At 42.2% G+C, this 15,167-nt stretch overlaps 1 protein-coding gene across 1 annotated transcript in view; it reads left to right on the top strand.

Annotated features, from left to right (window-relative positions):
- The first annotated feature begins 5,713 nt into the window (after window positions 1–5,713).
- riok1 (RIO kinase 1 (yeast)) overlaps window positions 5,714–15,167 on the top strand; it is a 36,836-nt gene continuing 27,382 nt past the window's right edge. Inside the window, exons 1-6 of the mRNA XM_056292777.1 lie at window positions 5,714–6,196; window positions 8,949–9,183; window positions 10,861–10,951; window positions 11,035–11,104; window positions 11,193–11,235; window positions 11,368–11,460. Coding sequence (XP_056148752.1) covers window positions 6,138–6,196; window positions 8,949–9,183; window positions 10,861–10,951; window positions 11,035–11,104; window positions 11,193–11,235; window positions 11,368–11,460 — 591 coding nt within the window. The 5' untranslated portion in view covers window positions 5,714–6,137. The remainder of the gene's footprint in view (window positions 6,197–8,948; window positions 9,184–10,860; window positions 10,952–11,034; window positions 11,105–11,192; window positions 11,236–11,367; window positions 11,461–15,167) is intronic.

A 15,167-nucleotide genomic window follows, 5' to 3' on the forward strand; every position in this document is an offset into this window, starting at 1 on the left:
CGTCGTCGTCGTATTCTTCTTCTTCTGCTTCGTCGTCTTCTTCGTCGTCGTCTTCTTCTTCTGTTGCTTCTTCGTCGTCGTCGTCTTCTTCTTCTTTTTATGCTTCGTCTGCTGGGTCTTCTTCTGCGTTTTGTTGTACAGGCAGCTTTTGGTCGTTTGCGCGGGTAGCACAGGTAATGTACGCCGTCCTCTGAACGTCGTTGTGTCCTGGAATTACAGTTGGACAAATGTCAGCCAGGGACGGCTTTGAGCTGAATCCGTCGGAGAAGGAGGAGGCTTCTGAACTTTAGCGCATGATTGCCATTGAGCAGCAGAAAGCGCTGTTCCAGGCCCCGGTGCATCATTTCACCGATGTCTGCTGGGCCAAATGTGTAGATCGTCCGGGCAGAGACGCGCTTGGTGAACTGCGTTGAGCGCTTCATTGACACTACATTGACAATCCCCAACCGCTTCACGCAGATAGTTCAGAAGGGCGCCTACTAGTGGTGGCCAGCTGGTACCGTTAAAGGTTTTGTATTGCCTCAGAAGTGTCTATTGTAAATGCGCACAGGAATATGGACTGGAATTGAGATGCGGTCAGAGTTCTGTCATCATGGCTCGTATTAATGGAAGACGATACAAGCACCATTCTGAATCCTTCCAGCACAATTCAGAATCCTTCCAGCACCGTTCAGAATCATTCCAGCACCATTCTGAATCCTTCCAGCACCATTCTGAATCTTTCCAGCACCATTCACAATCCTTCCAGCATCATTCTGAATCTTTCCAGCACCATTCTGAATCCTTCCAGCACCACTCAGAATCAATCCAGCACCATTCTGAATTCTTCCAGCACCATTCAGAATCCTTCCAGCGTCATTCTGAATCTTTCCAGCACCATTCTGAATCCTTCCAGCACCACTCAGAATCAATCCAGCACCATTCAGAATCCTCCCAGCGTCATTCTGAATCTTTCCAGCACCATTCAGAATCCTTCCAGCACCATTCTGAATCCTTCCAGCATCATTCTGAATCTTTCAGCACCATTCAGAATCCTTCCAGCACCACTCAGAATCCTTCCAGCACCATTCTGAATCCTTCCAGCACGATTCTAAATCCATCCAGCACAATTCTGAATCCTTCCAGCACCATTCAGAATCCTTCCAGCACCATTCTGAATCCTTCCAGCACCATTCAGAATCCTTCAATCACCATTCGGAATCCTTCCAGCACCATTCGGAATCCATCCAGCACAATTCTGAATCCTTCCAGCACCATTCTGAATCCTTCCAGCACCATTCAAAATCCTTCAACACCATTCAGAATCATTCAAGCACCATTCTGAATCCTCCAACACCATTCTGAATCATATCAGCGCCATTCTGAATCCACCAGCACCATTCTGAATCCTTCCAGCACCATTCTGAATCCTTCAAGCACCATTCAGAATCCTCCAGCACCATTCTGAATCCTTCCAGCATCATTCTGAATCCTTCAAGCACCATTCAGAATCCTTAAATCACCATTCAGAATCCTTCAAGCACCATTCTGAATCCTCCAGCACCATTCTGAATCCTTTCAGCGCCATTCTGAATCCTCCAGCACCATTCTGAATCCTTTCAGCGCCATTCTGAATCTTCCAGCACCATTCTGAATCCTCCAGCACCATTCTGAATCCTTTCAGCACCATTCAGAATCCTCCAGCACCATTCTGAATCCTTCCAGCATCATTCTGAATTCTTCAAGCACCATTCAGAATCCTTAAATCACCATTCAGAATCCTTCAAGCTCCATTCTGAATCCTCCAGCACCATTCTGAATCCTTTCAGCGCCATTCTGAATCCTCCAGCACCATTCTGAATCCTTCCAGCATCATTCTGAATCCTTCCAGCACCATTCAGAATCCCTAAATCACCATTCAGAATCCTTTCAGCGCCATTCTGAATCCTCCAGCACCATTCTGAATCCTTCCAGCATCATTCTGAGTCCTTCCAGCACCATTCTGAATCCTTAAATCACCATTCAGAATCCTTCCAGCACCATTCAGAATCCTTCCAGTCTGCACTTTTACTGAATCGGAATAGTGTGCCTAGGCTGGCTTAGTGGTTTTGTTTTTCCCCAGAAACCTTTTATTTACAGCAAACAGGTATACAATTTTCATACAGAGGGAAAAAAAGCAAAACGGATTTGTACAGACAAGGGGAGTTCAAAGTCCACTCGTTTTAAGTCCACTCAGCGTTCAAATAAAACGTACTTACTTTAAAATATCAGAAGTCTTTATAGCTTTTTTGCTTTTCACGTGTTCAGTTGAGGCGCCATACTGCTGGAGTTCAACAACACACTGATGACAGCAGGTTTGGAGTCAGGCCATTTAGATCTGTGCATGTGCAATTTACCAAGAATAACCTAAAGCTGAATTATACAGGTAATATTGTTGTCCAGCCCATAAAACACAAAATATAACATCACATCACATACACTCATCTTTACATTAGTACCCATTTTTCCATTTATAAAGTCTTGCACATCAAGCCAACATAACTGCATAGGCACAAAACAAATGAAATATCGTTTCTCTATCTGAATGACAAAACACAGGTTATTCCCTATTTAGCTGAAATCTTTCCAAGACTTCTTCAGCAGGGTAAAGTCGATGTAAGATGTTGAAGGAAACTTCTTTCACTTTGTTATTAACACAGTAGTAGTTTGGAATACAACAAGCTGTTTTCCACTGTAAGTCCCTCGTGACAGAAGACCAGAGGAGTCTTGCTGCAGGAGGTGAAACACAGTCCAGTGTGTCTGGTGTGTCTGTTACTGCATGTTTTACTTCCCATATCAATATGTCCAGTAAAGATTTGCCTAAAGCTAACAATGTTCATTTCTGTAAGCTTACAACTCTTTAAAAGCTGAAGAGAGCCGTGGGAATAAAATCAACAGCATATTCCTTGGGTGTGATTGGCATCTTAAATGTCTGAAGAAATTGTGAATATGACAGTAACTCACCATTTCTATTTATCAATTGACCAACTAGTAAAATTCCATTGTCATACCGTGAGCGATAAAACAGGGATTTATTTTGTGTAAAATATCCTTATCATTCCACATAAAGTAGCGAGCCTGGTTTAGTGTTGGAGGAGGATTATTAATCAGACTTTGCAAATTAGGTATCAAAGGTAGAATATGTAGATGGATTGAGGACTTTCTGCAAGGGAGATGAATACAAGTTAGAATAGGAAAGAAAAATTCAGCAAATGTTGTTGTCAAAATGGAATACCTCAAGGAAGCATAGTAAGCCCTTTATTATTTTCCATAATGGTAAATGATGAATTTATGGGACTGGAGAATGAGATGGGCCCTTTGCTTTTTGCAGCTGATGGGGCAATTTGGAAGAGGGGAAGAAATTTGGAATTCATTATAAAGAGACGGCAGGGGGCTGTTATGAAAGTAGAAGAATGGTCATATAAATGGGGTTTTAAATTTTCCGGTGATAAGACAAAGACAATGTTCTTTACAAGGAAAAGAATTGATAATGAACTAAAACTAAAATGATATAATCAAGAATTGAAAGCGTGAAACATTAAGTTTTTAGGGATATGGGTCGATGAAAGACTTACATGGCTTATACATATTCAGAAAATAGTGGACAAATGTAAGACGGTACTAAATGTGATGAGATGTTTAGTTGGAAGTGAATGGGGGCAGGTAGAACTGCTTTGAAGGCCATATACAGTGGTTTACTTTGGTCAGTATTAGATTCTGGTTGCGTGCCGTGTGGGTCAGCAGCAAACACTTCTCTAACGGAGTGAGATAAGGTGCAGTATCAGGCTTTGAGAGGATGCACAGGTGCATTTAAAACAACCCCAGCAGCAGCATTACAGGTGGAAATGGGAGACATGGCACTAGAAATGAGAAGGATACAGCTGTCCTCGAACTACTGGGTTCATTTATAGGACCATAGTCAGGATCATCCAACACTGGACACTCTAATCCCTTGTTGGGAAAAGGAGGGGAGGGACACAAAACGCTTTGGATGGACAATGACACAGAAAGCAGCAGAACTTGAAGTAGATCATTAAACATTAGGCCAACAGCGCCTCTGCCAGCAATACCACCTGGGATACGTCCAGATGCCACCGTAGAGTTCACACTATTAGAAAAGAAGAATAAAAATAAAGAGTTAAATTATGATTCACGTGCCCTACAGGCTTATACAGATAATCACCACAGTTACATCCAGGTTTACACGGATGTGTCAAAGAGTTCAGTAAATAAAGCAGGAGCAGCATCTGTTGTTCCAGAATTTCATATTTCATACAGTTGGAACAGGATCAATGAGGAAATATCAGTACACACAGCAGAGATGCTTGCAGTATTGTTAGCAGTGCAGTAGATAGAGGAAACAAGACCACTGAGAGCAGCTCATCACTAGCCGGTTGACAGTACAGTCATTCTCACAGCACACCAGACATTTTAATAGAGATACAACAAACATTATGTAGAACTCAAGTGATGGGTCTTATAGTATCATTTTTATGGGTACCGGGCCAGCACACATTGGCATTGAGGGAATTAAAGTAGCAAATAAGGTTGCAAAGAAGGCTACAAAACATAATCATATTGATTTGGTAGTTACTTTAAGCAAGACAGAAATAAAGAGCATTATTAAGCACAGACTGAAGGAAAGGTGGCAAAAGTAATGGGAGGAAGAGAGGAAAGGACGATGTAGGAGTATTGGAGGTGGGTTCAAACTCTTCTACCATGGTGCAGATGGGAGGAGAAATGGGGTAGGGGTAATTCTGAAGGAAGAGTATGTCAAGAGTGTGCTGGAGGTGAAGAGAGTGTCAGACAGAGTGTTGAGTATGAAGCTGGTGGCAGAGTTGAAGATGCTAAGATTTTCACTGCGAGTGATGAAGAAGGACAGGATTAGGAACGAGTATATTAGAGGGACAGCTCAGGTTGGACGGTTTGGAGACAAAGCAAGAGAGACAAGATGGAGATGGTTTGGACATGTGTGGAGGAGAGATGCTGGGTATACTGGGAGAAGGATGCTGAATATGGAGCTGCCAGGGAAGAGGAGAAGAGGAAGGCCACAGAGGAGGTTTATGGATGTGGTGAGGGAGGACATGCAGGTGGCTGGTGTGACAGGGAGATGCAGAGGACAGGAAGAAATGGAAACGGATGATCCGCTGTGGCGCCCCCTAACGGGAGCAGCCAGAAGTAGTAGTAGTAGAGATTTGGATAAACAGCACACTTTTCAAAATAGGCAAACACAATACAGGCAGACGTGACTACTGTGGACAAGAAGAAACATTAGAGCACGTTATGACATTGTAGCGAATTTGCCCCCCGAATTCGCTACAATGTGTTGTCAGAAATATGAGGCAGAAAGAAGGCGTCTGACTCAAAATCTCAGAAAAATAAAAATGCAATTTGATTTAGTATATATTTTACAGAAGAATTCAACTGAGTGTTATAAAATGTTGTTTCAGTTTGTTAGAGCAACTAATTTGATTAAAAAGATTTGAAGTTGTTTTTTGGGGGGAGGGAATAGCGTAGATGACGCATTCTGATCCACATTCCATACCAGCTGGTGGCGGTAATGCGCCATTCCGTTGTTTGCAACAGCAAATAAACACCAAGAAGAAGTAGAAGAAGTAGAAGAAGAAGAAGAAGAAGAAGAAGAAAAAGAAGCAGCAGCAGCAGAAGACGCAGAGCAGAAGCACAGAAGCAGAAAGAAGAAGTCAAGTCATGTCAGGTTTAATGTTATGGCCCAAGATCACAAATTACCACGTTGCCTCAGCGCGAGGAGTAAGACGTGTTAGGAGCTTCTTCGCTTCCCGTAGTGACGTGTGAAACCCGGAAGTAAGAGCATCTCACGTGGCCGTGGTGTTGGTTGTGTGCTGCCGGCTGTGTTGGCCTGGTGTCGGGACTGGGGTGTCGGGACTGAGGTGTCGGGACTGGTGTCGGGACTGGGGTGTCGGGACTGAGGTGTCGGGACTGGTGTCGGGACTGGGGTGTCGGGACTGAGGTGTCGGGACTGGTGTCGGGACTGGGGTGTCGGGACTGAGGTGTCGGGACTGGGGTGTCGGGACTGGGGTGTCGGGACTGAGGTGTCGGGACTGGGGTGTCGGGACTGAGGTGTCGTGGCTTCAGACATCATGTCCGTGTCCATGGATGGGGTGGTCCCGGGACAGTTTGACGATGCCGAAGCAGACAAGTAAGACCTGTGTACTGTGTGTGTCGGTGTGTGTGTGTGTGTGTGTGTGTGTGAGAGAGAGACCGAGAGAACGTGTTGATTGTGTTGATATGTGTACAGTACTGTGCAGCTTCCAGTCCCTCGGTTCTGTTGTCTTGCTTTGTTAAATCGTCATTTGGGTCAGGAGCAAAGTCAGACAACCAACAGCACAACTAAGTGAAGTACTATTAGTACGAAACCAAGTACTAGTTGCAGTGAACTAAACAGTTGTAGTAAACTAAACGAAGTACTGGTTGTAGTAAACTAAACGAAGTACCAGTTGTAGTGAACTAAACGAAGTACCAGTTGTAGTGAACTAAACGAAGTACTAGTTGCAGTGAACTAAACGAAGTACTAGTTGTAGTAAACTAAACGAAGTACCAGTTGTAGTGAACTAAACGAAGTACTAGTTGTAGTAAACTAAACGAAGTACCAGTTGTAGTGAACTAAACGAAGTACCGGTTGCAGTAAACTAAACGAAGTACCGGTTGTAGTGAACTAAACGAAGTGCTGGTTGCAGTAAACTAAACGAAGTACTGGTTGTAGTAAACTAAACGAAGTACTAGTTGTAGTGAACTAAACGAAGTACTAGTTGCAGTGAACTAAACGAAGTACTAGTTGTAGTAAACTAAACGAAGTACCGGTTGTAGTGAACTAAACGAAGTACCAGTTGCAGTAAACTAAATGAAGTACCGGTTGTAGTAAACTAAACGAAGTACCGGTTGTAGTAAACTAAACGAAGTACCAGTTGCAGTGAACTAAACGAAGTACTAGTTGCAGTGAACTAAACGAAGTACTAGTTGTAGTAAACTAAACGAAGTACTAGTTGTAGTAAACTAAACGAAGTACCGGTTGCAGTGAACTAAACGAAGTACCGGTTGTAGTAAACTAAACGAAGTACTAGTTGTAGTGAACTAAACGAAGTACTAGTTGCAGTGAACTAAACGAAGTACCGGTTGCAGTAAACTAAACGAAGTACTGGTTGTAGTAAACTAAACGAAGTACTAGTTGCAGTGAACTAAACGAAGTACTAGTTGCAGTGAACTAAACGAAGTACTAGTTGCAGTGAACTAAACGAAGTACTGGTTGCAGTGAACTAAACGAAGTACCGGTTGTAGTAAACTAAACGAAGTACCGGTTGCAGTAAACTAAACGAAGTACCGGTTGCAGTAAACTAAACGAAGTACCGGTTGCAGTAAACTAAACGAAGTACCGGTTGCAGTGAACTAAACGAAGTACCGGTTGTGGTAAACTAAACGAAGTACTAGTTGCAGTGAACTAAACGAAGTACTAGTTACAGTGAACTAAACGAAGTACTAGTTGTAGTAAACTAAACGAAGTACCGGTTGTAGTGAACTAAACGAAGTACCGGTTGTAGTAAACTAAACGAAGTACCGGTTGCAGTGAACTAAACGAAGTACCGGTTGTAGTAAACTAAACGAAGTACCGGTTGCAGTAAACTAAACGAAGTACCGGTTGCAGTAAACTAAACGAAGTACCGGTTGTAGTAAACTAAACGAAGTACCGGTTGCAGTAAACTAAACGAAGTACCGGTTGTAGTGAACTAAACGAAGTACCGGTTGCAGTGAACTAAACGAAGTACCGGTTGTAGTAAACTAAACGAAGTACTAGTTGCAGTGAACTAAACGAAGTACTAGTTGTAGTAAACTAAACGAAGTACTAGTTGTAGTAAACTAAACGAAGTACCGGTTGCAGTGAACTAAACGAAGTACCGGTTGCAGTAAACTAAACGAAGTACCGGTTGCAGTGAACTAAACGAAGTACCGGTTGTAGTAAACTAAACGAAGTACTAGTTACAGTGAACTAAACGAAGTACTAGTTGTAGTAAACTAAACGAAGTACCGGTTGTAGTGAACTAAACGAAGTACCGGTTGTAGTAAACTAAACGAAGTACCGGTTGCAGTGAACTAAACGAAGTACCGGTTGTAGTAAACTAAACGAAGTACCGGTTGTAGTAAACTAAACGAAGTACTAGTTACAGTGAACTAAACGAAGTACTAGTTACAGTGAACTAAACGAAGTACTAGTTGTAGTAAACTAAACGAAGTACCGGTTGTAGTGAACTAAACGAAGTACTAGTTACAGTGAACTAAACGAAGTACTAGTTACAGTGAACTAAACGAAGTACTAGTTGTAGTAAACTAAACGAAGTACCGGTTGTAGTGAACTAAACGAAGTACCGGTTGTAGTGAACTAAACGAAGTACCGGTTGTAGTAAACTAAACGAAGTACCGGTTGTAGTAAACTAAACGAAGTACCGGTTGTAGTAAACTAAACGAAGTACCGGTTGTAGTAAACTAAACGAAGTACCGGTTGTAGTGAACTAAACGAAGTACCGGTTGCAGTAAACTAAACGAAGTACTGGTGGCTCTTTCAGACGTGTACCTTGGACTGCTGGGGGACAACCCACACCTTTGTCACCTCGCTGAACACGCCTCCCTTCATTTGTTTCTGTCAGTTTTGTTGTCTATGTGACACAGCTTGGGTATGTTGTGTTTTTGTAGTTGTTGGATGTGTTTGTGTCTTTGTGTTGCACTGCTGTGGAGGAAACCACGTGTCGTTTCATTTCATGTGCGCAGGTGCGTGAAATGAAACGACAAATAACGTGTTTCTGTCTCTGACCTTTTTGTTACAACGCTGTGTGTGTGTGTGTGTGTGTGTGTGTGTGTGTGTGTGTGTGTGTGTGTGTGTGTGTGTGTGTGTGTGTGTGTAGTTCCTGTGATGGTGCTCAGCTGGAGCTATGTACCTTAAAGAACCAGATCAGCAACATCAGACTGGATTCTGGATCACAGGACCCTCATGAGGAGAAGGAAGATGGGACTGAAGTTGACAGTGAAGATGAAGAAGATGATGACTGTGAAGAAGATGATGACTGGGATTGGAGGGAAACTGGGGCAAAGCTGATTAAACGCTACAACAGTGCCAACACAACAGGCGTCAACTCCCAGGTTGAGTTTAATAGAGTTTAGTGGACTTTCATAGTTTTGTAGAGTTTGATAAGAGTTTAGTGGACTTTCATAGTTTTGTAGAGTTTGATAGAGTTTTGTGGACTTTCATAGTTTTGTAGAGTTTGATAAGAGTTTTGTGGACTTTCATAGTTTTGTAGAGTTTGATAAGAGTTTAGTGGACTTTCATAGTTTTGTAGAGTTTGATAAGAGTTTAGTGGACTTTCATAGTTTTGTAGAGTTTGATAGAGTTTAGTGGACTTTCATAGTTTTGTAGAGTTTGATAGAGTTTAGTGGACTTTCATAGAGTTTCGTAGTGTTTGATAGAGTTTAGTGGACTTTCATAGAGTTTGGTAGAGTTTAATAGAATTTAGTAGAGCTTGATACAGTTTAATAGAGTTTAGTGGACTTTCATAGAGTTTGGTAGAGCTTAATAGAATTAGTGGACTTTCATAGAGTTTAATAGAGTTTAGTGAAGTTTGATAGGGTTTAATAGAGTTTAGTGGACTTTCATAGAGTTTAGTGGAGTTTGATAGTTTTGTAGAGTTTGATAGAATTTAGTGGACTTTCATAGTTTTGTAGAGTTTGATAGAGTTTAGTGGACTTTCATAGAGTTTGGTAGAGTTTAATAGAATTTAGTAGAGCTTGATACAGTTTAATAGAGTTTAGTGGACTTTCATAGAGTTTGGTAGAGCTTAATAGAATTAGTGGACTTTCATAGATTTTAATAGAGTTTAGTGAAGTTTGATAGGGTTTAATAGAGTTTAGTGGACTTTCATAGAGTTTAGTGGAGTTTGATAGAGGTAAGTACAGTTTAATAGAGTTTGATAGAGTTTAGTGGTGTTTGATAGAGTTTAGAGGACTTTTCATAGAGTGTAATAGAATTTAGTAGAGTTTAGTGGAGTTTGATAGAGTTTAGAGGAGTTAGACCGTTTAATAGAGTTTAGTGGGCTTTTATAGAGTACAATAGTAGAGTTTAGTTGACTTTGATAGCGTTTAATAGAGTTTACTGGGGTTTGATAGAGTTTAGTTGAGTTTAATGGACTTTCATAGAGTTTGATAATAGTTTAGTAGAGTTTGATAGAGTTTAGTGGAGTCTGATAGAGTTTAGTGGACTTTCATAGAGTTTGATAGAGTTTAGCGGAGGTTGATAGAGTTTAGTAGAGTTTAGTGGACTTTTCATAGAGTTTAGTGGAGGTTTATAGAGTTTTATAGGGTTTAGTGGACTTTCATAGAATTTAAGAGTTTAGTGGACTTTCATAGAGTTTAATAGAGTTTAGTGGACTTTCATAGAGTTTAGTGGAGTTTGATAGTAGAGTTTAGTGGAGTTTAGTGGAGTTTCATAGAGTTTAATTGAGTTTAGTGGAGTTTGATAGAGTTTAGTGGACTTTCAGAGTTTAACAGAGTTTAGTGGCGTTTGATAGAGTTTAGTGCACATGGAGCTGAGCAGGAGGAAGAGGGAACAAAAATGTTTATTGGTGTAACTTTACTTTTATGAGCGATGCCAAAACCTGCTGACGTTTCTCTACCAAACCACTGTCACTCTGAAACTAATCAAACTGAAAACGACTTCACACCTGCGTAGCTTTTAGGCCCTTTTGCTGGGGCAGCAGAATGGCGTTGCTGCATCGGGTAGACGGTGTTTACTGCCGGAAATGTTGATAGTTTCTGTTTCTGCAGGTAAATAAACAGAGCTCCTCCAATAAGATGCTGAAATCCTCCACACCCTCTGACAAAGCACTGCAGAAATACGAACACAAGATCAGCCTGGGTAAAACTCCCGACACATCTCCTGCTTCAGTGTGAGTCTTGGATAAAGTCGTCGTGTGTTTGAGTTTCTGTGTTTCTCTGTAGATAAACTGAATTACGCAGATGCGGTGATCAACAAAGTGACAGCGATGCAGCGACAGAGAGAAGTCGACACGTAGGTTCTGTCTCTCATTTAAAAGTCTGACAGAGGCTGGAAGGAACCTGATTGGTCTAACTGGTTCTCATTGGCTGTTCTTCCCCAGGTATCGAGTGAAGGACAAATCAGATCGTGCTACAGTTGAGCAGGTGTGGTTTTTGTTCCCACATTTAGTATGAATTAGAGGAAAGAATGAGTGTAGTTATTGTGTCTTTGGGAAATGCATTCTCTGTATTAGAATTTTGAACTGTAGAAATCCTAAGCTGCTTCTCTTCTGGCAGGTTCTGGACCCACGAACACGAATGATACTCTTCAAGATGCTGAGTCGAGGAGTCATCTCTGAAATCAATGGCTGTATCAGCACTGGGAAGGAGGTGGGTGACCAAACACACTGTGTTATTTGAATCCACCCTGCTAGTTCTGCTAGCACTGCATTCACACCTAGAATGCATACATCACTCGTGCTCAGCCACTGCTTGGTTTTTGCCGATCACGATATCATCATTCTTCTTCTGCGTTACAAGCCAGTACTGAAACGTCAAAAGCTGCAAACCTACCCCGCTAGACTGCAGGGTTCTTTAGCATGCACAGACTGGGACATTTTTGTTGGCAGTTTAGATGATTAGGTCAGCATTATCACAGATTACATTAAGTTTTGTATGTCTACCACCATACCAGTTAAAACTATTAAAAAATATCCAAACTCAAGAGACTTCCAGTTATGGCACAGTGCTAGCTAAGAGGTCACAACTTCTCAGCTCTGCTGCTGGCACGTAATTAATCCTGCAATACCAACCAGAATTTTGTTCAAAGTCAAGCAACACACATATAAGAGTACTGGGTATTAAAAAAGGCAGGAAAAGGAGGCAAAAAAGTCAAAAGGAAATCACGATACGAGGACGAGCATTCAGAGGGTGACGACATAAATGGCACCATGGCTGCCATAGATGAAGACCTCAATGAAAGAAATGGCAAAATATTAAACTCACGCAAGAATAGAAATCAAGATATTATGAAAGCCATAATGTTCTTGAAAAGTGGACTTTATAAGAAAACTGATGTTGTGCAAACAATAATTATTGATATAAGAAAGCAGTACAGGGATGCACAAGGCGCATTATGTATGCGGAACAATGGATTTCTGATGCTGAAGACAACATTAATGGGCTAATATCCAAAGCCAGCACATTGGAAAGCACCGTTAAAACTCTTACCAACAAAGTGGAGGACTTGGAATGCAGACATTCTTGAACTTTAAAGACAGGGAGCGAGTATTGAAGGCAGCCAGAACCAAAGGAAAAGTCCTATACCACAACGAACAAGTCCATTTTCACCTGGACCTCTCTGCTGGTGTGCACAGGATGCAGCACGGCTATGGTGCCGTAAAGAAGTTGCGAGACAAGGGGGTCCATAAGCACAAATAATCTTTCTGGTGCAGCTCCTGGTGACGCGTGCTGAGAGGTCTCTCACTTTCCAAACTCCAGCTGAAATGGACAAGTTTGTCCAGTCTCTCTGAATGATCGAGGCAGACCGGACGATGGAATGCTCCATCAGGAAACTGCAATACCAAATATTCTATTTTATATCATTTCCACTCAAGAGCTGGAAGCTCTTGGAGCTGCCAGGGAAAAGGAAAAGAGGGAGGCCAACGAGGGGGTTTATGGATGTAGGAGGACATGCAGATGGCTGGTGTGACAAAGGAAGATGCAGAGGACAGGAAGAGATGGAAACGGATGATCCGCTGTGGCGACCCCTAATGGGAGCAGCCAAAAGTAGTAGTAGATATTATTTCCACTCAAGATAATATGATCATCCTTTTTGTTTATCCTTTTCCATTGGATAGGACTGCATTTCGGTTCCCTTTCCATTCTCGTGGCTAAAATAAATTTTCATCTTTACTGATGTGGACAGTGGGCTTCATACTGATTGGGGAAAAGGTCAAACATTGACATTTATGCACGCAAGCAATGGACAGTTGAAATGACATTGGCTTACAAGGGACCGTTCAGCCCATCATGGACTTCACATGGCCAACAGCTGTATTATTAGATTCCTTTTAGTATCTTCTCCATGCTTCAGCACGGGCTCCTGGCATGAGTATTTGTTGTGTGCCGAGGCTTTTTAACACAACTAACCCTTTGACTGTTGTGTACAGGTTGCAAATGTTAGATAGTTCATTTTTGCAAACTTTAACAGGCTAGTTAGCATTCGGTAAAAGCAGTTAGAGCTAAAGATGTCTGTGAATGTTCTCATTCATCCAGGTCATGGTTATCCAAAGGAGTTGAATCAAGTGCAACTGGACTTGGTATATATCCGTGAAGACGTTTCGCCTCTCATCCAAGAGGCTTCCTCAGTTCGTGCCTTTCTGACTAGACCAAGCTAGTCTGACTGGCTGGTGATGAGACTCAGAATTTATCCTCTTTGGAGTCGTTGTCAGAGCTATAAATGTCCATGGAGCAGACAGAGCCAGAAGCAGAAAGGGAACAAACAGATCCAGAGACAGAAAGGGAAAAACTGATCCAGAGGAAGAAAGGGAGCAAACAGATCCAGAGGCAGAAAGGGAACAAACAGATCCGGGGGGGGGGGGGGCAAACCGATGTAGAGAGGGAAAGCGATCAAGCAGCGGCAGCAACTCCTTCCAGAAGTTACTGGGATAATTTAGGGGACAAAGACACTGGGCCCAGACATGTAAAGCTGAATAGCTACCCACAAGACAGTTTTGGTACACAGAACAGGGCATTTCAGTACTGCTGGTTTGATAAATACAAATGGCTAGAATACTCTGTCAACCAAAATGTAGCTTTCTGCTTTCCATGTCGAGTATTTGCCAAAAAACATAGAACTTGATGCTTTGGTCTGTAAAAACTGGAAGAAAGCCTTGTTTATCTTTGAAAAGCATGAGCTGGCACAAGCCCATAAAGACAGTGTTGTAGCATGGCAAAGCTACCAGGCAACTGGCAGTCAGAGAAACATTGCTCAGATTATAGCATCTGCACATGTAAGCGAGATAACAGAGAGAAGGGAATATCTCCGGCGAATTGTTGCTGTCACCTCCATGTTAGGGAGACAGGGACTCCCTTTTTGTGGCAGTAATGAAAGCACAAACAGAGGCAACTTTGTTGCATGTATAGAACTTTTGAAGGAATTTGACCCTTTCCTACAAAAGTACAATCCTCCATCGAATACCACTTATCTCTCTCCAGCATCTCAGAACGAGATGATTGAGCGTTGTGCTCAAGAAATTACTAATGTCATAATCTCTGAAATGACAAAGTCCAGAAAGTATGCCATTATGGCAGATGAGGCCAGGGATGGACAGTCAGAGCAGTTGGCTGTGTGTGTTGGGTATGTTACAGAGGGGGCCGTTAAGGAGCATTTTCTAGCACTAACAGAAATTACTGATATAATGTCAGTATTAGGCCTAATGTCTAATACTGGTCATTTCTGTGTGGAGTTTGCATATTTGCCCCGTGTCTGCGTGGATTTCCTCCGGGTGCTCCAGTTTCCTCCCACCATCAAAAGATATGCATGTTAGGGTTAATACTCCTGTCTGTGCCCCTGAACAAGGCAATGGAAAGAAAAGTGAAGTTGGTCCCCGGGTGCTGCAGCTGCCCACTGCTCCTATACAATAGGATGGTTACATGCAGACAACCCATTCATTGTAAGAATACAATGACAAAATGAAGTGTCTGTCTTCTTCTATAACAATCTGTTTATGACTGTTGCAAGACTCCCTAGGCAATACATGATAGCTGGCGACTTGAACGGCACATTAGACCCACTGAAAGACAGATCATCTGGTTTAGAGAATACTCACACCAGCTTGAGGAAGGCAATACACCACTTCTTTTTTTTTTTTTTTTATAAATTTATTTCTGATTTTTCCCTTTTTTCTCCCAATTTAGTGGCCAATCGATCCCTATTTTAATTCAAACACCCACCCTCGTACTGCATGCATTTGCCAACTGCATCTCTCCGGCCGGCAGTCTCGAAGGAGACCGCCTCCCCACTTTCCTGACAAGGCGACTCCAGGCCGAACCACTGTTTCTTCCGACACACACAGAGACGCATTCACGTGAAG

This window comes from Lampris incognitus, chromosome 14 (genome assembly GCF_029633865.1).
Source record: "Lampris incognitus isolate fLamInc1 chromosome 14, fLamInc1.hap2, whole genome shotgun sequence".
Taxonomy (NCBI): domain Eukaryota; kingdom Metazoa; phylum Chordata; class Actinopteri; order Lampriformes; family Lampridae; genus Lampris; species Lampris incognitus.